We start from the raw sequence: 26,697 nt of genomic DNA, 5'->3' as shown, positions 1-26,697 counted from the left end.
TGAAGGTCACTAAAAGAGTTAGAGTATAGCTTCCTCTTTTGTGCAGTAAGAGCTATAAATCTACCTCTAATAGTAGCCTTATGAGCTTCCCACAAAATCAGCAGAGATTGCACTGAATCTATATTTAATCGAAAGTATTCCTGCAATGCTTCTTCAATTATTGTAACTGCATCAGCGTCATGTAGTATTGTAGCGTTCAGACGCCAGTGGGGTTCTCTGCGTGGGGGTGTGGTGAGTTGCAATTGCAGAATAATAGGGGAGTGATCGGACCAAGTAATGGGGAGTATGTCCGTGGAGTAATGAAGTGTTAAACGGGGATGTGAAATAAGGAAGTAATCTATACGTGTATGGAGTTTGTGTGGGTTAGAATAAAATGTGTATTGTTTCTCATTTGGATGATTGATTCTCCATGCGTCAAATAGAGAGAATTGTCTCAATAACTGTCGAAATTTCTTGGACATGTTGTGGGAAGGTTGATTGGGTGCTTGTTGTGAGCTATCCATCGTTTGGGAATAAGTCATATTAAAATCACCTCCGATTATAAGATAAGGGTGGAATGTGTCCAAGTGTCGCTGTAGGGTCCTTGAGAGGAAAGTGTATTATCGTTTGTTAGGGGAATATATATTAAGCAAGCTAATTGGGATTCCTGCATAAGTAGCCAATAGCAATAGATAGTGGCCTTCAGGATCACTGATGGTCTGAGTGACCATAAGGGGACAATCTTTATCAATCAGGATGGCTACCCCAGCCTTCTTTTGGTTACTGCAGGCATAATAGTCATTTGGGAAATATTTGGAAGACAGTTTGTGAGGTTTGGAAGCATCAAAGTGGGTTTCTTGTATAAAAGCTACGTCCGCCCCCGAGAGTCTCAGTTCCCTAAGAGTCAGATACCTTTTAGTTATACTGTTCAAACTTTTAACATTCAACGATATCAACTTTGTTGATCATCCAAGGGGTGAGCTGTAAACTGACATAGGGGGGAGTCTCTCCAGGGGCAGAGTTTCTATGTCTCATAGATAACATCTTGGTCAGTTGCAACCTATCACAAACAACAATTTGCATATTTATACAAAACATACCCAACGGAACATGAAGCTGACATCCAGACATCACATATCCATTTACTAACCATTCAAGTTTGAGTGCAGAAAAAAATAGGGAGTCAAATACCAAGGCTGAAAATAACATGAATAAAAACAGGGTTAACTGGTGAAAAATTCCGGTAAGAAAATACACATATGAATTGCCGAAGTGGCCATACAAAAGTCCGGGTTGAAGAATTCCTGGCTCAGTATACCAAGGCATATATGAGCCAAAAAAAAGAGCCTATGGCTCTATTGAGGGGGGATAGGAAACTCGTGGAGTAGTGCAAAGCTAGTCGGCATCCCACCATCTGACCTGTAACAGCTGACCGGATCAGTGGTCAAACAAACCAAAAGGCGAAGTCATACTTCACACACTGGAGGAGAGGGACTGAGCGCAAGTGTGGGTTCCTGTGAAGACATATGAGCCTTGTTCCATATAGGAGTGAGTGGTGGTTTAGCTGGAGATTGGCGCGGGGAGGTGTTAGGACTTCTGGACTGGAGTCCCAGTGCTGCCAGCAGCTTATTCCCCTTTGCCGGATTGAGGAGAGTGTGGCTTGTGCCACGATGGGAAGCCCCATCGATAAGGAATTCTGTTTTCTCTCAATTTCTGTGTAACCGGTTTAAGCTCCCTTCGTTTGGCCAGGGCAACCAGGGACAGGTCCGCAAATATCTGCAATTTATGATTCTGAAATTCAAGCATCTGCATTGACCGTGTCGCAGAGGCTATCAGTTCTTTGCCCTCATAGTAATGGAATTGCGCAATAATGTCACGCGCTGGTTTGTTGTCTGGGGGCCTGGAGGCCAGGGAGCGATGGGCCATGTCAAGTGACCAAAGGGTTGAGGTTGCTTGAGGGCAGAGCACTCCGAATAAATCCTGCAAATATTTCCCAATCTCTGGGCCACGTACGGTTTCAGGGACTCCCCGAAATCTTAGATTTTGCCTTCTTGACCTGTTCTCTAAATCTTCACAGTTGTCCTTAAGGTATGTTAGTTCATCCCGCAATGAACAATTCTCATCCTCCAAAAGACCCAGCCTTTGAGCAATGTTGTCAGTATATGTCTCTAGTTTGTCAGTTCGCTCACCCAAATTATTCAGATCCCTCTGAACCTCCCTAATTGCTGATGTGACTGCTCGGGAGACTGCTTGCGTTATAGTATCTTGCAGGGCCTCCTTAAAGGAACAGTAACACCAAAAACTGAAAGTGTTTTAAAGTAATGAAAATATCATGTAGTGTTGCCCTGCGCTGGTAAAACTGATGTGTTTGCTTCAGAAACACTACTATAGTTCATATAAACAAGCTGCTGAGTAGCAATGGCGGAAATTGAAAAACGGCTATATGGCACAGGATAAATAATGGATAACAGATAATATTATGTTCTACAGAGCTTATCTGCTATCTGCTGTGTAACTTGAGCCTTTTCTCCTTTGAATAGCTGCCCTCATGGCTACACAGCAGCAGCTTATATAAACAATAGTAATGATTCTGAAGCAAGCACAGCAGTTTTACTAGTGCAGGGCAACACTACATTATATTTTTATTACTTTAAAACAATTTCATTTTTTTGATGTTACTGGTCCTTTAAGCTGCGCCAAATGTTGCGCCAATATTGGGGCAGTAACAGGTTGAAGGTGGCCTGGGAGGGAATCAGCATCAAGAGACTGACCTGTGAGACGTAGTTGTGGACTTTCAGGGCCGGCGGCAGCGATGAGGGAGAAGCGCTGGAAGAATCACAGCCTCGGTGTGCAATAGCTCCTGCGGCGCCATCTTGTTTGTCAGCATGTCGGCGCTGCGTTTGTGGCCATTGCAGGTACGGAGACATGGTAGTGGCCTGATCTTTAGGTTTTTTCTTGCCCATTTTATGTGTCGGGGTATCACTGAATGTACTTGACCCGATCGTAGGCTGCAGGATAAGCTGGTTGCTGAAGTTCGGGCTTGCAAGGTCAGTTAAGGCACGGAGCTCCTAGTCAGTGTGTGCTTCCTCCATCAAGGTTGGCCACGCCTCCCTTGTTTTCAGATCTTTTGAGAGTTGCTTTGAGGATCCCATGCTGTCACTCTCCAGAGGAGAGTCAAACAGAAGCACAACTTGCAATTGGCCACCTTAAATACATTTACTCATGATTTGTCATGATTGGACACAACTGCCTATGAAGTTCAAGGCTTAACAAGCTAATCCAACCAATTTGGTGTTGTCTGTAATCAGTATTGAGCAGTTACATGCATTCAAATTAACAAAATTACATGGGTACCCACATTTTTGCACAGCCAGTTTTTCACATTTGATTTAATTTCATACAACTGAATACTGCTTCACTAAAAATTTTTGTTCAGAAAACAACCTAATACTTAGATGTTCCTGGGACATAAAACTGTTATCTTTTTTGTTGAAAGTGGAGTAAATTATTATGCAGGCTGAGAGGGGTTCCCAAACTTTTTCATATGACTGTAGCTATATGCAAATTATTACATGAAAGGCTCTTGATAATCAAATACAAGAGAAGTACAATGACCAAGCACTGTCTGTGCCTTACAGATACAGCACTTACAGATACAGCACTTACATAAAGTGTTATGCAATTCTGATAATGTAGAACACAGAATTTTTGCAGCATACAGTATTTTAGCTAACCTACAACTTTATGTCCAGCATCCATATAATCAGGTTTAGCTTTCAGCTGCCATTTCTTGAACAGGAAGTTTTTTATTTTTATGTTAGTGTTTGCCACAGAGTGAAACACTCATTAGAAAAGAAGGCTTTTCACCCTGAGCCAGTGGTGGGCCTTGCTAAGATTGAATTACACTGTAAACAGAGCAGGAAGGATGCACTGTCTAATTCCCTGTGATGGATCCACATGTCATTCCCAGATGCCTGATAGCTGGGGCTGAAGTAGCAGCAGAGCCTCGTCTACAGGGTAAAAATACTCCAAAGAGCATTGCTCCCTTTTATTTAGCTGATTGCTTCTGTATATAGCATTTGTAGACACCAAACCCTGAGATGTTCACATTGATAAATCAAATAGAGGTCTTGTATTAACCCATTCTTGCAATGCTCTGCTCAGCACACACATACTGAATTAATGCTCAAATCTGAAATTTTTAACTTTAGGAAATAGGAGATTTTAGATTTAATTTTTATATTGGTCCTTAACCCCCCTTCAAAAAAAATCCAGCAGCAGAAGCAGTCAGAATACTTAATTGCTCCCCTTCCAAATGAAATGTAGCAATCATAATGATAATTCAGTAAAAGCTACTAATCAGATGAGTGGCTACAGTCATGACAGATTTGGGCATCCACCAAGGCCAGGATCCTGATGGGATACCATTGAAGCAAAGAATACAGTATTTCACAACAGACATTTAAGAAAATGCAGCGTGAAGAAGCCAGTGTTCAATGTGGTAGATGACAGATATGAGTGAACAAGGGAGTATGACAAGAACCAGGACAAGAGAAGGTTAAGACAAAAATCCAACTATTTGAATCCTTCCTAAAAGAGATTTATTTTATGTGTCCGCTATTTGGTCAGTGTGCACTCTGTAACAATATTACTGCAAAACCCTTCTGTAACGGTTGGCACCCAGAATTTAGAACCAATGCCAAGCACCCTGGTCTCGGCTCGCCAGGTCTTAAAATGAGAGGTGCAAGGTGAAAGGTTCTAAACAAGCAAAGGGGCACAACTGTAATCAAAGTTTTTGGGCAGAAGTTCGTGGTGCAAGGTGTTTAGACAGAATCATAGTTGGAACAGGCCTGGTCGAGGCAGGCAGAAAGTAAGCTTAAACAAATCAGGCCGGGTCTGGGCAGGCAGAGTTCAAACGGTGGTCAGGCAGGCAAGGATCAAAACCGGGAGATCAAATAGATGTATAAGGCAGAAGAGATAGTCGGATATCAGGCAAGGATATCAGTAGTTGTAAGGCACAGAGAATTATCATGGCATGTAAACCACATCTGTATACTGAGAGTCAACACAAAATAGAGTGTGGTTATTGGTGTTGCAGCTATCCCCTATGTAACATCTGTTTTTACGCACTGCTGCTATTTTAAGAAAGCTTTTCAGGAAATTGACTCTTATCTCTTGAACCTAACTGGATTAAGGGACCTTTGTCAGTAATGGACATTTGCATGCCCAAAGGACCACTGGGATTATCTAGTTAGATACCTTTTGATTGGTCAGTAACAAATGGGACACAAACCAATGAAACAAAGATTGATGGGAACTGGTGCAGATAAAAAAGTAAAGCATAACACCTGCTCATTATATACTTTGTGGTAACATAATCTGTAAAGTGCCTCTACAGCTACCTTTTCATTGAGCAAAATATTTTGCTTCAGTCAGTTTATAATGCTATCCATTTGTAATTATTGCTTATCCCTCACTGCACTTCAATATATTTCTGCTTTATAAATAAAAGATAATGGAAACTTTACAATTCTCATCATCCAACATTAATTCATCACAAGAAAGACTGGATGACTCTGTAATTTATATAATGTATAAAGGCTATGAAGAACACTTAATAGATCGGAAGGCCTATAAAGCAGAAGTAATCCTGTATTTTTACAGTATTATTTGTGTTCAATTTTGCCATAAAATTGTTTCATGTTTGTCGGTAAGCTATAGTGAAGGGGAAGTGCATGATCCTTATTTATAGACAGGAACCATGATAAAACCATACCTACTGTGTGTGTGTGTATATATATATATATATATATATATATATATATATATATATATATATATATATATATACAGTATATATATATATATATATATATATATATATATATATATATATATATATATATATATATATATATATATATACAGTCCAAAGCTGGTGCACCGATCACTGTATAGTAATGCCTGGGTGCTGGTTATAAATAGTTATCCATAACGCAAAAAACAAAAGCACACGCACAGGGCTTTTGGTGAAAAACAAAAACTTGTTGGCTTTATTACAACGTTTCGGCTCCTAAACTTGAGCCATCATCATATGAAAAAGTTTGGGAACCCCTCTTAATTCTTTGGAGTTTTGTTTATCATTGGCTGAGCTTTCAAAGTAGCAACTTCCTTTTAATATATAACATGCCTTATGAAAATAGTAGTATTTCAGCAGTGACATAAAGTTTATAGTTAACAGAAAATATGCAATATGCATCATAACAAAATTAAACTGAATTATCCTAAAGAATTTGTTGATATTCGTCCGACCCTCAACTTTAACAATGGCCCCAGTCCATGAACTAGCCACACAGCCCCACAGAATGATGTACAGATACACCATCTGCATCAAGATGTTCTGGAACGTCTTTGGAGGTGATCTTTGGGTTGTCTGCAACCATTCTTACAATCATCCGCATATGCCGCTCCTGTATTTTTCTTGGCCTGCCAGACCTGGGTTTTACAGCAACTGTGCCTGTGGCCTTCCATTTCCTGATTACATTCCTTACAGTTAAAACTGACAGTTTAAACCTCTGAGATATCTTTGTAGCCTTCCCTTAAACCACAATACTGAAAAATCTTTGTTTTCAGATCTTTTGAGAGTTGCTTTGAGTATCCCATGCTGTCACTATTCAGAGGAGAGTCAAACAGAAGCACAACTTGCAATTGACCACCTTAAATACCTTTTCTCATGATTTGGCACACCTGCTTATTAAATTCAGGGCTTAACAAACTAATCCAACCAATTTGGTGTTGCCAGTAATCAGTATTGAGCAAGTAAATGCATTCAAATTAGCAAAACAACAAGGCTAGCCCAATTTTTGTGCAACCAGTTTTTCACATTTGAATATTGCTTCAGAGAACACCCCAGATGGAAATGAATGACATACTACTGTTATCTTTTTTCTTGAGATGCAGGCTGAGAGGTGTTCCCAAACATTTTCATCTGACTGTATATATAAATATATATATTTATATGTATATATTACGGATGCACCGAATCCACTATTTTGGATTCGGCCAAACCCCCGAATCGTTCTTCATTCAGCTGAATACTGAAATGAATCTGAATCCTAATTTGCATATGCAAATTAGGCGTGGGAAGGGGAAAACATTTTTTGCTTCCTTCTTTTGTGACAAAAAGTCACGCGCTTTCCCTCCCTGCCCCTAATTTGCATATGCAAATCAATACACAAACACATCAAATCAAGTATTTATTTAACTAAAAACTAAAAACATGTCTGTCTAGCCTACAACAAATCATATCATTTTAAATCAGTATAACACAAGTTCACTAAGGATACTATAAACTCATCATGTTGTAGTTGTCCATCCTACCACAAATCATTTAATTTTAAATCAGTATAAGACAAGTTTCCTAAGGATACTATAAACTCATCATGTTGTAGTTGGCTAAGGAAGCTTGCTAGGGAGCAAAAGAGGTCCATTACTGTATAAGAGCTAAAGTTTAAATATTCAAACTGGGCGCAGTGGTTAATCTGTGTATTAAACTACAGTTAAGTTAGCGTTATTGCATTCCACAATGGAACACATGCCTTGTTCAAAGGAAAGTAACCATCTTGTATTAAGAGGAGGGTCAAAGGAGAGACGAAGGATAACTGTATGAAGTGTGGTATGCTCTTCCAGCAATGGGCATACCATACCATCACCTCCCAATGTTATAAGCTCACTACACTGACTTCCAATCCAACATTGGGTTATGAAGAACTACTTCAGGAAAGATAGAAAAACAAAACATTGAAGCAGAATTAAAAACCTAAGACCTTCGGTACAGCAAAACTTGAATCAATACCATTTTACATACTGTATTTTAAAAAAAGGAGCGTTTTTCAACCTTTCTTGCAGTTTACCATGGTCATTTGTGAGACAATTTTATTTCACTGCTTTCATTTTATTAGCCTCTGTTACACTGTGCCTTGCTCTTGTAGCCTTTAATTAACTAAGGATTAAATGGTTGTACCAACAGTAATATATCAGATGAACAGTGCTCTTCTGGAGCCTCCTCTTAAACTCTCCATTTCTCCATGTTCCATGGAGGTCAGTGGTTGTTAAATAAATTTACTCTTCAGTTATATGAAAGAGCCCACTTCAACAATGTGGAAATGTACGTAATGGAGACAAATGAGCTGACCAGAACAAACTCCATTCTATTACTAAACCTAACCAGCAGAGACTCATTAGGCTTGCACTCAGTGGATCAGTCACTGAAGCTCTCTGTTTGTTAAATCATACATAAAGACACCAGAATGCTACGTTTTTGAAGTAAAAATTAATTAAAAAAAATAAAATTATTTTGAGAGAATAAATATAAACCCTATGCTGTACAAAGCAAGACAATCTATAACTGTCAAAGGGAACAGACACTGTAAAATGGATATGCAGAGATGACAAAACTGCATATTTTGCAGATGTCTGACAATATATTGCAAAATAATGCATAAAAATTATGTTTTTGAAAAATATAAACATTGCTACTGAAATGAGGAAACAATCAAAATGGACCATAAACATGCAATTACTTACACAACTAAGAGATGTGTTTATTATTGCTTTGCTGCATATATGCCAAGATCTAACTTCAGAATGTGTATGCAAGAATAGAAGTTCTGTGGGCTTCCAAAAGTATTAAACCTAAGTGATAAACCTTGAGAGAAACAATGGGGATTATGGGGATGTATTTTACAAAATTGTATCTTATTTATGTCCATATTTCTGTTTCTGTTCACGGAAATTGTTTTTTTTAGGGCTGAGACATAACAATATCAACAGAAACAATACTTTTAAATGAGACAGTAAGATTTAAAATGTGGAAGCTCCAAATCCAGAGTAGTTCTAAGGTGATTTGTCCCCTGAATTAAGCAATGGAGCCAGAGAGAAATTGTCCACAATACCTGGTAGACAGAAGTGCACTGAAGCATGGGATACTGTTCTGTATAAATTGCCATGAAGATGGAGGGAATTTCAGTATAGAATTTCTTCAAAGGATTCATATGATACTTTTCACATTATTTCCTTTTAAAAGTAATAAAGTACCTTGACTTTAATTGGATTTGGACACTTGAACTACTTTCGCTGATTATGGGTAAAATGGAGGTAAGCATTTGTGGCCCCTCCTCTTCCTGTGGGTATTTAACACTTGATTGTATTTGTAACTATAGGCTTGACAAATAATTTAAAACGTTTCCTTTGACACCTCAGTAAAGGTTTTTAACTTTTTACAAAAATACTAGAGTGTTGCTGTTTTCATTGATTCGTATTATTCTAAATGGAAAGAGAGGGGAAATTTACTAAAGGGCGAAGTGACTAACGCTGGCTTCATTTCGGGAACTTTGCCAATTTACTAACGGGCGATGTCGTAACTTCGATATCGGAGATAGACTCTATCGGTACTTTGCACCGTAACGCCAGGCGAAGTTGCGCTCTGGCGAATGAACGTAACTACGCTAATTCACTAAGATTGAGATTTGACTGAACGTTACCTCTTGCACCAGACTTGCCTTCGCCAGCTCAGACCAGGTGAAGTGCAATAGAGTAAATAGGACTTGGTCAAAAAATAGTTGACATTTTTTCTAAGTCCTAAAAAACGCTGGCGTCTTTTACTTTTTACAGGGTGATAGGCTGCAAAAGATCGTACCCGGCTTCCCCCCTACATTTCCTAACATATGGCACATAAACTATACAGTTGGCACATGTGTAGGGCAATATAACAACTCTAGTTTATTTTATTAAGGTTCCCTGGGCTTGTGTAGTGTAATGTATTGGCTAAAACTTATACGTTCATTTAACTTTAACTTCCCGCCATATGCAAATTAGCCAACTCTAGCGTAACTTCGCTTTGCTTGCCGCAGTAACGCTAGCGTAACTTCGCAAGCATTCGGCACCCTGGACACAACTTCGTATTTTAGTGAATTAGTGCTGTCCTGATGAAGTGTTGCGATGTCAGCGAAGCCATCGCTGGCGCAATTTTGGAGGTAAGTAAATATGCCCCAGAGAGTTCATTGTGCACCTGGGGCTGCAAAGAGCTGTTTTTCATTGTGCAGCATACATCAGCTGTGTCTAATATATCGCAGGGCATCTTCCTTGTATTATTAGCAACATAAACCTAAAGCAACAGGAACCTATATCTCAAATGTAATGAAGTAAATCAGGAAAGGGGCAAAGCTTGAAAATAGGTTACATCAGTTGGGCAATAGCCATGCAGTTTTTGGGGTTCTTGATCTGTTGTTGTACACATATTTTTATTTCCCAATTATCATGATGCAAAATTAATTTACCCACTTTGTTCTAAACACCACATAAACTAAAGGGTTACTATGACTAAAGATTTAGATCAGCTTCTACATCATGTAATACTGTACATCAAAGGCAAACTCAATTCCAGCTACACATGATGAATGATAGCAGAGACTGACTAGATTCTTGATTTCATTTTGTCATTATTATACTGTCAGGGACAGCTGGGCCACATTTTTCTGCCCACACTGCCTGCCATTTTGAGTTGGGTTTCATCTATCTTAAGAATGGCAAAATATGTTTTAGTTATTCTGTTCTGGAGTTTATGTTCCCAGATAAATAAAGAAAATATTATCTGATAAACATTTCTGGTAACCTTATAAGGCCACTGTACCTTGTCTTGATTTTGTATTTGTCAACTGAAATTATTTAGTACTGACAGTGTAATCATTTTCCCTTTGTCCCTATATTCTGTAAAGAAGGATTTGACTCATCTTACATTTTGGGGTTTAGAGCCTTCACTCTCTTCCTGAGGGGTGACCTGTGGTGCTTCCCTTTCAAATGAATGGTAGCAATATGAAGTGAGTGGTGGCATATTAATTTTGGTTGCAAGTAGTCGTGATTAAATTGCTGTGTGAGCCATGGTGCCTAAGATATCATTATCTCAGGCTGCTCATTACAGTCTTCCTTATCAGTTCCTGTGGGCATGGTCTTGTGTGCAAAATACTATGAAATGCCATCACTGGGGCATAGCCTGTCAGAAACAGCGCAGTTTTAAAAGGAACAAACCTCATAGTCTGTACAAAGCTATGCCATTATTTTTAGAATGCCTACACTTGGCTAGCAAAAATGAACAGTCAGTTGTCTATACCTTCAAAAATTTAAGCATTAGCTGCATCAAGATAGAAAAATCTTGTGATAGTTGAAAGTATCTTGTTAATGAATAAAAGGTGTTTAATGTAAATGTTTAAAGGTATGAATGTTTATTTTTATTACTATTGCTAACAACATCTTACTATGGGTTCTTAGGGGTCATTATAAAGTACAGGACAAGGTGCAAACTGCGAAATAACAGGTTTAATCATCCATGTTTTTTTTTTTTATAAATTCTTTATTTTTCATTTTAGAGATAAAACGACTGGAGGGGATACAGAAAAAAGAAAAGGGGAGTGGGGAGGAAGCAATAATAATAACTAATACAATTAAACGCCATCCAACAAGTGCAAAGCTGAAAATATAGAAGAGCCATACGAAAGAAGACTCCTCTGCAATTTATACAGCAATACCTAGCAATATCGTTGAATACAATTATAGAGTGCGGAATTAGAATTGAAGTTCCAATTGTCTATGTTATCCAAACTCGCAACATTTGAGTTCAGCAAAATACCTCATAGCATAATTCACAATCTACAGAGATACATGTATGCATTCTTATATTGCTATCTAGTATTAGAACAAAAACATATGAATCCACTGAAATTGGAAGGCTAGTAAACCTTAATGGAGAGAGAAAGAGAGAAAGAAAAAGAAAAAGAAGAAAGAAAAAAAAGAAAAAAAAAAGGGGGGGGAGTGAAGAAAATTCCGAAAAAACACAGAGTAACTTCAACATAGTCAGAGTGAAACTAAGGATCGTGATCTACACAGTTTATGCCTTTCGATTGCTTAAGCTGCCTAGCTGATCGGTATGAAGGCGAAGTGAGAAGTGTTACTCTCTATAACTCAATATCACTTATATGGCATCGGGTCTAGAACGTCTAAAACCTGGGATTGTATGAAATGCATGGTAGGAGGGAGGAACGCCAAGAGCACCCGAGGGTATACAGACATGGAACCCAACACCCCAATAGGTGAACACATGCCTCATAAATGTTACGAGGTCTAGGAGAATAATGCCTTATACTCCGGAGTTTCTGTATAGAGCAGCCAATGACACCATTTTAGTCTGCATCGAGTCCCAAGCGTTTGCTCTCCAGTGTCCTTCAGTTTTTCAAAAAGATACAACTCTTGTACTTTCTGAGCCCAGTCTTTAATACTGGGAACTTTCTCCGATCTCCAATATCTGGGTATGAGTGCCTTCGCAGCATTGATCATCGTTGAGATACACGAGCGCCTATATTGTGCCGTAGACATATGGTTGTTATGTAATAAGAAAAAAGATGCGGAGTCAGTAATCTCTAGATCGGTAAATCGAGGTAAAAGCTGCATAATGGCCGTCCAGTATGGTTTGATCTTAGGACAGTCCCATAAGATGTGAGTAAGTGTCCCTCTTCCTTGGTTACATCTCCAACAGGTTTCAGGTAGATTTGGGAATATCTTGGACAACTTGGTAGGGACTCTATACCACTGTGAAAAAATTTTGTAGTTGAGCTCCTGTAGTTTTTGTGCATTGAGCCGATCTAAACGTTTTCTCTTGGATAAGGGACCATTCAGCATCAGTAAAGGTAGTACCAAGTTCAGATTCCCATATATTGCGAAATTTACTAGCAGGGGATTGGTATGTGTCCATGATAATTTTGTACAATAGAGAGATTTCATGGGGGAATCGAGTACGACTAACAAAAAGTTGTTCAAGTGGTGTGTCCATTGGTTCTTGCGGCTGCAATGTCCCCTCTGAGAGGAGAAAATGTCGAATTTGGCATAGTCTGAGGCGATCCATGGAGGTGATTGAATCTGGTTCTAATATCTCTTCTAATCTTTTGAGGTGTCTTCCATTCATAAGCTGAAACGCCCATAGGGAGTCCGAATGGGGCCAGCTTTTGAAGTTAGTTGTTCTCAGCCCCGGGGGGAAATCCGCATTATGGAAAATTGGAATCAGTCTGGAGTGGATGTTAGTCAGAGACATTTTAAATTTTGCCTTGTCCCAAACTTTGAAAATGGTGGAAGCAATTGGGTTAAACAAGATGTTCTGTGGACGATGATGTCGTGATATCCAAGGTAGTATTTCTAAGGGCACACTGGAGTCGAATTGTACTATAGGGATCCATAGTTTCGTAGAGTGAGCATGTTTAAAGTCTAGCAGACGTTGTAGTATCGCTGCTCTATAATAAGTGAAAAGGTCTGGGAGTCCCGTTCCACCTCTGTCTCTGGATTGAGTGAGAAAGGCATATTTCTGTCGGGCTTTTTTCTTCTGCCAAATAAATTGTGTAATCATCCGCTGGAGCGTGTGGAAGATGTGAATCGGGATTTGGAATGGAATAGTTTGAAATAGGTAAAGGAAACGGGGTAAATATCCATTTTAACAATATTAATGCGACCGAACCAGGAGAATACAGGCCTATCCCACTGAGTCAGGTCCTTCTGAGCATTTTTCAGTAGAGGGAGTATGTTATCTGACACACAATTCTCCAGTCTTGCAGATATTTTCAAGCCTAAGTATGTGAAGGACCGTTCTTCCATTGCGAATGCAAATGAGTGCTTTAGAAGGGCTACTTGGTCCGGAGTGAGGGATATGCTCAACAAACTAGATTTCTGGTAATTAATTTTAAGATTGCTAACTGCGCCATACAGTTCAAATTCTCGCATCAAATTCGGTAGGGATATATGTGGTTTCGTTATAAAGAACAGCATATCATCAGCGTATGCCGCAGTTTTGTGTTGGAAGGCTGCTATACTTACTCCACTGATATCAGGGTTCAAACGAACTCTGCGCAAGAAGGGTTCCAAGGTGATTATAAAGAGAAGGGGAGATAAAGGACAACCCTGGCGTGTCCCATTATTGATCGTGAAGGAATCTGACAGGTGGCCATTCACTCTAATGCTGGCTTGAGGGGTGGAGTATAAACTTTGAATGCTGCGAATGATATTTGGCCCCAACCCCAACCAAGAGAGACACTTGAAGAGAAAGACCCAAGAAACGCGGTCGAAGGCCTTTTCGGCATCAGTTGATAAAAGGGCCAATGGTATTTTATGCTTCCTGCAATGGTGAATAACACTAAAGACACGTAGAGTATTGTCGCGAGCTTCTCGCTTCGGGACGAAACCCACTTGTTCTGGATGGATAAAGTCACCAATTAGGTTGCGTAGCCTGTTCGCCAAAATTTTTGAGTATAATTTTGTGTCAACGTTTATTAAAGAGATTGGGCGATAACTTTTAACGTCCAAAGGATCTTTCCCTGACTTGTGAAGTAAGGTAATATGAGCCATGCTAGCATCGGGTGGCAAGGTACCTAGTTGCTGAGTGGTCCGAAAACAGGCCAGCATGTGGGGTAATAAAAGGTCCTTGAGCTTTTTATAGTACAAGCCAGTAAAGCCATCCGGACCCGGTGCCTTACCGCTCGGCGATTGTTTCAAAGCTTCCAGAAGTTCCTCTGATGTGATAGGAGCTTCTAAGTTTGCATAGGCTGCCTCATCTAGAGGAGCCTGCGGGACACTTTGAAGGTAAGTTGTTAGTGTCTCCGAGTGCAGATCAGCACCGTGGGGACAGGGTTGAAGGTTGTACAAAGAGTGGTAAAATTTTCTAAAGGAGCCAGCTATTGTTTGAGAATCAGTCGAAACATCTCCTTTACATGTTCTAATCTTCGTGATTTGGTTACGTCTCTGTTTACACTTTAATGCATTGGCCAACATCTGCCCGCATTTATTACCATGTTCATGGTATCGGTGTTTCTGGTAGAAGATCGCCTTCTCCGTATAAGCAGTGAGCAAAGATTTAATCTGGTTTCTTGTGTCTGTTACTTGTTTCAGCAAATCTGGGGAAGGAGACTGTTTATGTTGAGAATCCAATTGTTTCAGAGTGTCTAAAAGTTTATTGTAGGTAGCAGTTTTTTCTTTTTTCCTTTGGGAGCCAATTTTAATAAGCTCACCCCGCACCACACATTTGTGAGCCTCCCAAACCATCTGTGAATTAGAGTCGGGGGTATCATTCTCTGTGAAATAGTTCTGTAGCACTGTCTGCAGGTGTGCAAGCGTAGAATTCTCTTCAAGCAAGGATTCGTTAAGTTTCCAGTGCCATCTCTCCGGTTTGGGCTGCTCATTGGAGATAAGGAGAAAGACAGGGGCATGGTCAGACCATGTAATGGAACCTATAGTCACCTGGCGCAATGCCCGTAAGCATGAGTGAGGTACAAAACAATAGTCTATTCGGGAATATTGTTGATATGCATTCGAGTAAAAAGAAAAATCCTTGGTTTCTGGGTGAAATATCCTCCATGCATCCATCAGATGATGAGAGTTAAGGAGAGTTCTAAGCTGAGAAAGATAGTTAGACGGTATGGATGAGGTTCCGGAGAGACAATCCAGAGTTGGTTCTATTGCAAAGTTAAAGTCCCCTCCGATTAACAAGGTACCTTCTGCAAAATGATCTACAGTCTGCAAAAAACATTTGAGAGTGTGGAGCTGTCCTTTATTCGGAAGATATAATGAAGCTATCGTGTAATGTTTCCCATGAATGATGCCTTTAACAACGGTGTAGTAGCCCCGTTTATCTGAGATATGTCCCATGGGAATCCAGTTTGTGGTATCAGCTATTAGGATTGCTGTGCCTCTCACTTTAGATGCCTGCGGTAAGCTTGTATATACAGTGCTAAAGCCTTTGTAAAGCATCCTAGAAGTTGCATTTATCTTACAATGGGTCTCTTGTAATAGGGCAATTTGAACATTATGACGTTTCAGCTCGAGCTTAAGGCAGTTACGTTTGTACAGGGTGTTGAGGCCATTGACATTCAGGGACATCAACTTTAGTGTGAAATCAGCCATGGTCCATCATAACAAAATAAGATGTGTACGTTATAGCAATGGCCCTAGCACTCCAGCGCACTCCCTCCCACCATGCATCGTTCCAGGCAGCATCAGTAGTTGGATTGTCACGTATCACTCTGAAAACAGTAAAAAACATCTCTAACTGGTAAAACTCAAAAAGAAAAAGAGAAAAGCCCTGAGGGCAGATGCAGCAAGAAATATGCGCACAAAGGGTCGTCTCGCCCCTAGGGCCAACCCGGGCAAAACTCACGGGCATTCAACCGTCCGCAGATCTCCTACCCGCGAGGAGAGAAATACAGTGCGGATATTTGAAGACGTAATGAGGGGTACGTGGGGTGAATAACGATACCGTCTACAAGTACTAACAATAAGTGGGGTAAGATATAACCGTGTGTCTTCATATCCCGGCTCCCGTGCCTTTCCAAAGCGGAAGGGGAAGCCGACCTATGATTACTCCGTGGGTATACCGACATGTGTAGAAGTAATTTTGTAAGCATGATATAGGGGAGGGAGCAAAATGGTGGAGAAAGAGAGCCAGAGGGATGGTGGTATAACAGCAATCAGCATAACATGACAGTAAAATAATAATCCCCATGCCCTCGCTCCCCCAAAATGCCCGTATCTCATACATCACCCTCGATCACTGTCCTGTATGGTAAAGGAATAGAGCATAGAGGAAAAATAAAGTCCATGAACCGCCTTTAGCCTCCTGCGCCATCGATTCTTCAGTCTGGCTTGGAGTTGGGCCTTCGGTTTGTCGACTCTTTCCTGGACGAGGTCGTCCAATTCTGTGCATCTGGAATGGGCAGGTCATCCCCATTGTACGCCAAGTCTCTCCATTCCTTCAGGTCCATTGCCGGAACGCCGATGTTAAGGCAGAATTGATGTAGATCATCCGGTTCTCTAAGGCTATGGAAGCGGCCGTCTTTTTGCACCGTCAGTGCGAATGGATACCCCCATCTGTATTTTATACCTCTCTCTTGCAGCATCGTGGTAAGTGGGCGCATAGTGCGTCGCTGTTGTAGAGTGAGCCAGGCAAGATCTTGAAACACCTCTATTTTAGAGCCTGCAAACATCAGTGGGCCCGTTGTGCGGGCTTTTTGCATAATAAGTTCTTTGAGCTTATGGCTGTGGAGACAACAAACAATGTCTCGGGGTTGTTCACTCCGCTGTGAGCCGCCTAGAGCTCTATGCGCACGATCAAATTCAATGGCCGTGTCTTTAGGCCTATCAAGCGCCGTGTTGAAAATTTCTTGCAGTGTGGCTTCAATCTCAGGCGGCTTCACTGATTCGGAAACCCCTCGTATGCGGATGTTATTTCGGCGACCACGGTTATCTAGGTCTTCCATATGTCGCCGCAACAGGAAAATATATTTGTGATGATCGTTGACCCGCTCAGTGGATCTCTTTGCCGCTAGCGTGATCGCGATGGTCTGGGCCTCCATTTCGCCTAACTTCTCACCAATGTCTTTAAGCGTGTCGCGTATGCTGGCCAATTCGGATCTATGCGCCGCTTTAATCGAGCTTGCCATGTCTTTTAAATCCGACTTTGTCGGTAGTGAAGCTAGCAGCTCCTGAAGATCCGTGCGGGCTGGGGATCTCGGTGCGGAATTCAGAGAGGACGTCGGGCTAGGACTCCGGGCGGGGGCCCCCGCCATTTTGTTGTGCGAAGGTAGGCCCTCATCATCGTCTGCTCTTTCAAAGAATTTAGTCACCGAAGGGGTTCTTGCCTGTGTAGAACCAGTGTGGCTCGGCGTCTGAAGCTTCTTCTTGTTATCTTTGCCCATCTTGGGCGATTGTGTCCAGTTTGCTTATGGCAAAGGCTGAATAATGTAGCTCAGACACAGGAGCTCCGGGAAGACACGTCTGCTCAGGTCGCCATTCAGCCACGCCCCCATCATCCATGTTTTTGTCTACTTTCTGCCCTGCCTGCACTTTTTTGAAATGCCACAGATCTGAGGTCTGAAATGTGTAGACACTTGTGTGTGCCTCATGAATACATTGCTACATGCGTTAGTCAGAGTGTTTTGGGTCATTAACCACCCGTAATAAGTTCCTCATCCACATTCTTCAGGGCAGTGTACTTGGCAGCTTCCATACATTATAAACAGAATACCATAACAATATTTGAGAACTACTTAAGATAATTTACATAGTTGCTAACTCACTAAAAAGCACTTGTAGGGATGCCTACATGCCTCACCCTGCCCCTCACGAATACAGTTCTGCTGAATGCAAGCAGTTCGCAGACACAGGCCTGCTCTCCCAAGACTGCAGGGCAGGACGCAAAGTGCACTTTGATGTATACCTTGAGCCTTATGAATTATAAGTCATATAGTGTACATTGCTGCAGAATATGTTGGCACTTTGTAAATATGTAATATAAACAATTTTCATTGACCCAACCAATTGCAATTTGATTCAGGTATGTGATCCATTATCCAGAAACCCATTATCCAGAAATCTCTGAATTATGGGAAAGCCATCTCTCATAGACTAGACTCCATTTGCTGTGTGTTTGATATTTTATAACAAATTATAAAACCTTTCTTAGCTAGTATTGCATGGCATGCACCCCATAAATATGAACTACCACTATAACTTTTTGTGTGTTGGTCTCTCAGTAACACTGAGAAACATATTTACACTGGTCAGATCAGTCAAGGTTTAATATTTACATCACCAATAGAAAAAGCTTAGAAATGTAGTTATACCAAGGTAAAGTTTTTGTCTAGCGTGTGATCAGTTCTAACCACTGCATAGTTCATGGACAAGTAATGGTTAACAAAGTTTAATTGTTAAGCTTCCTGAAGGAGCAATTATATATGACAATTCCTTATTGTGAGATGAATTTCCTTTGAACCTTTGACCTTATATTATCAAGAATATTTGACAAATTGCATTAAAAAAAAAAACTATATATATATATATATATATATATATATGTACAGTATGTATGTATGTGTAAGTGTACAAATAAAGTAGATAGATGATAGATAGATAGATAGATAGATAGATACCTGCTGTTTAGCCAAACTTCAACATAAGATATTGACGTATCTGCCCATACTCACATGCTTAGAAAAAAAGGGCAACCTCTTGCACCAGTACTGCTGCAGTCTCCGGAAGCAGGCCAGCCTGTAAAATCGTCGGGTTAATCACATTACTCATGAATGGCAGGAGGTGGGGACACTTATCATGTTCAGAGAAATTGAGAATAATGATTGTTTTTTTGTCTGTAAAGCATGTGTAGTATTGATCAAACAGTGCTGCTTTGTAAAGTACTGCTTAATTAAAGGTATAGTAGATTATCAGGTTGCTTAGGAGGCATTATTATAGCTAATTGTGCAACATTAACAAGCTTGCTTCAAATTAACAGTCAACATCTAAGATGTTGTATGCACAGTCTTTCCCTGTAGAAAAACCATAGTTAGTATCTGAGTATACAAAGAATTTTCAGAAAATAATATATGGTATATGGTATAGGGTAAAAAAGCGAGTTAAAAAAGGAGTCTCATTTACTAGGGAGGGTAGCAATATTACAGTGAATCAAATCACAATTTTCAGCCTGGGATGGTAGTCCTCTTCAAGAAAAGAAATGCTCTGACCTGGTTTCTACTGTAAGTGCTGCCACCTTACTAGTATTTCCCTTACACCCAGATAGACTTGCATGTTCACAGTAATATGACAATTTGACAATAGTGTGCATGCACAAGTGTAGAAGTTTGGCAAAAGATGGAATAACTTTTCAGAAATAGAGAATCATAAGAATACCATCCATGCCAATAGATTATTAAGCATAAGATGGTTATGGTAAATGGCATCAAACTTAATACTCATTTTATGTAAGGGTGTAGGATGCTTTAAATAGATTTTTAGCAGGTGTGATAGGGCTAACAATGCAGAATGATACACTAAGGGGAAGATTTATCAAGGGTCTAATAATCAATTCAAATTAGAATTCTTGATTTTAAAAATTCACACATTCAAATTTAAATCTCCCAATTCAAATGTAAATTCAAATGTGAGATTTATCAAACCTCACCCATGGAAACAGTCCTAATTAGAGTATTTTGCCACCTGCCAAGTTCATGTACAAGTCAATGGCAGAGGTCCGCTGAGCCATTTGGAGGTGTTAATAGCCTTCCTGACATTCAAGTTTTTTTTTCAGGAGAAAAATTTGATTAGTACGAATCGAATAGGATTTGGATTTTCAGGTCTGAACTATTCGATCGAATATTAGCCGTTCTAATTTTATCTTAAATAACCTCCCAGTCGAATTGTGAGTATATTCAAATTTAAAAAATTCACATGAGTTCGAAATTCATCCTTTGATAAATGGTCCTCCCCATAACAGAGAAAATACAACCCCCTTTCTAACATGTGCTCATTCAGTTGTACTTATGTAGAAAAGCTGCATAAACACACATAACAAAAGTCTGAATGTTATATGAAGGCTTCATGTAAAGAAGGGTGAGATCATAAGATCTAATTAGTTAAATACATACCTACTGATGTACCCTGAAAGGTGATACAGTCCACACACTCCTATCAGTATGACAAATGCAACCAGAAGAGCTGCAAAGAAAATATAATGGATTGAAAACTCAGGAAAAAACACGGATGCTCTTTGTTAATGGTTATTAATGGTTGAAATAAAAACCTAGGTAATGATTCACATATTGGGGGGAATGTAATAAAAGTCGCTAACGCAAAATCTATTCGCAATGAGAAAAGTTATGCCTTTGCACGAGCAAATATTGCTTTGCGCAAATTTAATATAGCTTTTGCGGAAACCCGGAAACTATTTAGCGACCACTTCCGACAGTGGAAGACCGTTTGCGAATTTTATAGTTTGCGTCAATGCGCAGTCAATGTAATATAACTTCTTAATGAAAAAGTTGTTATGTTTGCTCCAAAAGATAACGACACCTTCAAGCACTTCTTAAGAAGAAATTAAAATTCGCAATGTGCAATTAAAATTCGCAATGTAGTAACAGTTTAAGGAACAATATTGCATTGCGACATGTGGATTTTTAGTCTTATTGGTGTGAATTGTTTTGCTCTTTGCAACTTTAATTACATTCCCCTGATAGTGTCTTGCATAAGTGGTTTCCCCCTTGGATTTTTTCACGTTTTGTTGTACAGGTGTGGGATCTGTTATCCGGAAACCTGTTATCCAGAAAGCTCTAAATTACAAACAGGTTGTTTCCTATAGACTCCATTTAATCCAAAAAATATAAATTTTTAAAAATGATTTCCTGTACTAATAAAACAGTACCCTGTACTTGATCCAAACTAATAGATAATTAATCCTTATTGTAATCCAAACCAGCCCATTTGGATTTATGTAATGTTTACATGATCTGTAATAGTCTTAAGGTATGAAGATCCAAATTACAGAAAGATCCGTTATCCAGAATACCCCAGGTCCAGAGCATTCCGGATAACAGATCTCATATCTGTATTACAGCCTGGAATTATAATCAGTATTTTATGTCACAGATCGGCATAAAATCTTACATGATGTTGTGAAAAAACACCATAGTGTGTGAAACACTATAGTGTGTGTGATGCAATAGGGACCTTATATTATAAGTTCCATTGGAGCTGCAGAATATGTCGGTACTATATGAATAATAATTTTGATTGAACCTTACTTACCATGTTTGTTTTCAGCATAAAAAAAAGAATATTCAGTGTATATTATTTTCTTAGTTTCCTGCCCATTTCTGTAAACATAAAATAAGGGGCACACTCCCATTGTGTAAAATTGTATTTGCACCTTTAATGAAACAAAGATATATTGCACTCACAATTTAGCAGAAAATGATCTGTTCCCAAAGCATTTTGTCGTGTCCTGACTTTCTGAAGGTTTATGGAGTGCTGGATGGATGTTTACAGCACTTCGTCACCCATGAGACAGTCAGTATATGACGAAACACATTGGAAACAGATTTAGCTGACTTTATTGATGAACAATCATTTTCTGCTAAATTGTAAGTGCAATATAACGTTCTTTGAATAAAGGTGCTGATGCAATTTTACACAATGGGAGCACTCCCTTTCTTTTATGTTTATTTGTAGACTTTGTCTACTTTGGACCAGCAAATGAAGGAGGTAGCACCCCACGTGAAATATTTGTTGGAGCTGTTGAATAATTGGCATTTAACCCTTGGGCTCTGCTTTCAATAAGGATTAATTATATTCATGTACATTATTTGTTTTTGCACATTAAACCAGTTAGCACCCCTTTTCTCTTATTTGTTATATTCTGTTATATGCAGGTTGGTTTCCTGGAATCATCAATCACTGATAGAGAATGGATCAAGTCAGTGGTTAATCAATGTCTTACTGTCTAGAATGTTAAAATATGTACCAATATTAGGAGGCAGATTTACTAAGCTCGAGTGAAGGATTCGAATGAAAAAAAATTCGAATTTGAAAGTAATTTTTTGGGTACTTCGACCTTTGACTTCGATTCGAACTAAAAATCATTCGACCATTCGATTCGAATTCGAATAAAAATCCTTCGATCAATCAAAATAGTTCGAAACGTTCGTTTCGAACGATTTTTATCCGATCGTTGATCGAAGTATTTGCGCTAAAGTCCTTCGAATTCGATATTCAATTTCGAAGGATTTTACTTTGAGGGTCGAATTTGAGGGTTTATTAACCCTCGAAATTCGACCCTCGATAAATCTGCCACTAGATGTGGTGTGAAGGGGGGTACCGATGCTGCTTTTATGTCTGCTATACAGTATATGTGTCTATATAATAAAATGGTGTACCCTGCTGAAAAAGGGTTCATTTAAGTCTGCATTATGGACAGTATATTTTGTATCACTGCAGGAATATTAATAAACAATCTTTTTTTTCAGCAATTGCATCCTAATCTTAGTATTGTTATATATAATGTTTTTTTTTGTTTTTTTTTAAATGCCTGTAGTCTCTCCTTAACAGTTTATTGATTATGTTCTTTAAGACAGCAGGAGAGAAGCCAAGATTCAGAAGGTATTTTTTTTGCAACCTGAAGTACGTCAATTAACGTCCCATAACAAGATCATCATGCTTGTAGCTCTTTAATTAAAAATCAATGACATTAGAACAAGATTGTGTCTTCCTTGCTAGATTTGTTTGGATTTTTCATTTTTCCTTTTTCTTCATTTAGTTTAAGGGACCACAAAACTTTTCTTTTATTTTCCTTAGTACTTTGTTAATGAAAGATAGAAAGTACAAATGTGGGAACAGTTATCTAGAATGCTTGGGACCTGGGGCTTTCTGGATAATGGATCTTTCCATAATTTGGGTCTTCATACCTTAAGTCTAATAGAAAATCATGTAAACATTAAATAAACCTAATAAGCTGGTTTTGCCCCAATAAGGATTAATTATATTGTAGTTGGGATCAAGTTACATAGTTAAATCGGGTTGAAAAAAGACAAAGTCCATCAAGTCCAACCCCTCCAAATGAAAACCCAGCATCCATACACACACTCCTCCCTACTTTCACACATATTATATATACCCATACCTATACTAACTATAGAGTTTAGTATCACACTACTGTTTTATTATTAAGTAGAAAATGGAGATCATTTTTAAAAATGTGGATTATTTGGCTAAAATAGCATTTATGAGAGACGGCCTTTCCATAACTTGGAGCTTTCTGGATTATGGATTTCTGGATAATGTATCCTATACCTGTATCAGTAAATGTCCATTTAAGGGATACTTCAACACAGGTTTAAGGAGAAGGAAAGCCATCCTGCACTTGGGGGTGCCAAATGTTAGGCACCCCAAGTGATTGTATTGACCTGAAACCCCGGGTTGGTGCTCCTATCAGCATAAAACTGCACTGGCCTGGGGTTATACCAGTGAGCACCATGGATCGACCCTCTAACAGCTTCTCCTTGCTTCAAATTTCCCAGGGCAAACGCATTTGCAGTTGAATGAAATATCCAACTTTTTAGTTGAAGTTCGGGTCTTTGTTTTACTGTGCATTTGCAGCTGCGCGAAGATAGAGGAAGACAGAAGAGAAGTGATCTGTGGTGCCCAGGGCCCATGCAGTTTTCTGCTGATAGGAGCACCGGCCCTGGGTTTCAGGTAAGTTAATGCAATCTCTTGGGGGTGCCTAACATTTGGCAGCCCCAAGTGCAAAATTACATTCCTTCTTCTTTAATAAGTCTGACTGATTACAAGCATATTGGCTTATCACCTTTTTTACTTAGTTTTTATCTGGGCCTGCCTTCATAACTGTGCTGTTAGGCTAATAATACTATTATTAAAAACAGCAGGGTCATGTACAAGCTATCAAGGGTATTGTGGTTCTTTGGACTTCATTAGAGGTGTCATGGCCAAGAAAATGTGATTACAGTAAACACCAAGGGGTATATTTATCAAAGAGTGAAGTTAGAGATCTCCACAGTCCGCAGAGTGAAATACCGCCTCACTCCATTTATTTCTATGGGATTTTTAAAGGCGTATTTATCAAATAGTGAACTTTGACTATAACCATTTGATAAATACGCCTTTAAAAATACCATAGAAATAAATGGAGAGAGGCGGTATTTCACTCTGCGGACTGTGGAGATCTATAACTTCACTCTTTGATAAATATACCCAGAAGGTACTAGGAAAAAGCCATTCCTGGAGGCCTAGTTATCAAACGGTGCCAAAAGTGATCAAACGCACCTCACATCATTGTCTGATTGTGAACACATTTTAAAAACATCAAAAAAGAATCATCCATCTCTACTTTTTTACACAGGTTTTTATGGCGGAATTTACTTGGCAGATTCATTTTTCCAATTGACTAGAATGGGCTACACTATTTAAAAAATGTTGTTAATTAGCATGATCAAGTGGCATGCAGGTCTAGGACATATTATCCAGAATGTTTAGGACCTGGGGTTTTACGTAATTTAGATCTCCGTGCTTTAAGTCTAATCTTTTGGGATCAATTACAAGATACTGTTTTATTATTAAAAAGAGAAAGGGAAATCATTTTTGAAAGTGTAGATTATTTGGATAAAAGGAGGTCTATGGAAGATAGCCTGCCCAGAATTCGGAACTTTCTTGATAACTGGTTTCTGGATAACAGGTCCCATACATATATACGAAAATATGCACCTTTATAAATTTGTAATTTACTTAAGATTGCTTTTTATACTAATTTTACACAATGTGTAAATAGGTTTCATATTGTTTACAGATATACCAATAGCAGCTCTTGCTTGGGTATTCAACAACACTTGCTTCTCTTTATTGTATACATTAGTATATTTTGGAAAATAGAATGAACAATATTTGGTCAATTAAAGAAGAAAAAAAGGCATAAACACTGGTGGGTTGCAAAAATTGTAGGTTCCGCCCCAGTGATTATAATAACTTACTTGAGACCCCAGGTCGTGCTCCAGATCCTTGAAAACTACACTAGCTCAGGGTATTTGTCAAGTACGGCTCCCTAAATTCAGAACAAGTGCTAAGCTCCCTGGTCACGGCTCAATCTTCCAGCTGTATGTAGCAGCCTTTGGGAGGAGCCCTCAGTTTCTCAGATGCCGCCAGGTCTTACCTTGAGAGGAGCAAAGCAGATGTTCTGAATGAGCAAAGGGGCACTTCCAAAGATTTGGATGGAAGGCAACAGTTCAGGGAATAAACTAAAGCGTAGTCAGGCAGGCCGGGGTCAGACAAGCAGTGGTTGGTACAGTCAGCGTTCAAGGAATAGTCAGGCATACAAGGGTCAACACTGCTAGAGTTCAGAATAGTCAGGCAGGCAAGGGTCAGGATTGGCAGAGTCTAGAATAGTCAGGCAGGCAAAGGTCAGGATTGGCACAGTTCAGAATAGTCAGGTAGGCAAGGATCAAAACTGAAATCAAACAGACAGAGAATCACACCCATATACTAAACAAGTTAGACCGAACAACAGGCAATGAGTTTGGATTCAAAGCCCCTTTAATTATTCAAAATTCACGTGATGACGTCATGACCCTCGTGACTTGTAAAACCGGGAAGTGGATGAGCATGTGCAGTAGAGTTAAAAGTCGATTTTCTGCACATGCTCACTGACCAAGGGGGCAAATATGATCCAAGAATTTTGGGTTAGTAATTCTAGTAATTCCTGTGCTGTAAGTCATCTCTCTTCCTCCTTTCCATTGGCTGATCTAGTAACCCTCTACCTAATGACATCATTGTTGTGTCCAGTTCAGTTTTTGTATGTGTGCACTAGGAATTAGTACCACCATGGGAATATAAAATTCATAAATGGCTACTTTACCCAAATATATGTGAAGTATGTTTTAGTCATCTGACATCATGGCTGTCTGATATACAGTACACTGCCTTGCAAAAGTATTCACCCCCTTGGATTTTTACCTATTTTGTTACATTCCAACCTGTAATTTAAATGTTTCTTAATCTTATTTTATGTGATGGATCTGAACAAAATAGTCTAAGTTGTTGAAGTGAAATGAGAAAAATATATATAAATAAAAAAAACAAACTGAAAATTGGCATGTGCATATGTATTCACCCCCTTTGCCATGAAACCCCTAAAACATCCTGGTGCAACCAATTACCTTTAAAAGTCACATAATTAGTGAGAGGAAGTCCACCTGTGTGCAGTCTAAATGTCACATGATCTTTCAGTAAAAACACACCTTTTCTGCCATGGTACCACAACAATGGTAACACAACAAACCTGCAAAGACAGGGCCTAAAGCCTAA

General features: G+C 39.3%; 1 protein-coding gene across 1 annotated transcript in view; it reads right to left on the bottom strand.

Annotated features, from left to right (window-relative positions):
• Positions 1–26,697, bottom strand: part of LOC108695792 (heparan-alpha-glucosaminide N-acetyltransferase) — a 208,757-nt gene that overhangs the window by 158,980 nt on the left and 23,080 nt on the right. The window contains exons 5-6 of the mRNA XM_041568935.1: positions 20,481–20,550; positions 19,047–19,110 (exon numbers count right to left, since the gene is read on the bottom strand). Of these exons, the coding sequence (XP_041424869.1) occupies positions 19,047–19,110; positions 20,481–20,550 (134 nt within the window). The remainder of the gene's footprint in view (positions 1–19,046; positions 19,111–20,480; positions 20,551–26,697) is intronic.

The sequence above is a fragment of the Xenopus laevis genome, chromosome 7L (genome assembly GCF_017654675.1).
Source record: "Xenopus laevis strain J_2021 chromosome 7L, Xenopus_laevis_v10.1, whole genome shotgun sequence".
Lineage (NCBI taxonomy): Eukaryota > Metazoa > Chordata > Amphibia > Anura > Pipidae > Xenopus > Xenopus laevis.
Note: the sequence above shows the minus strand (reverse complement) of the source record. Positions and strands in the feature narration are given on the sequence as shown.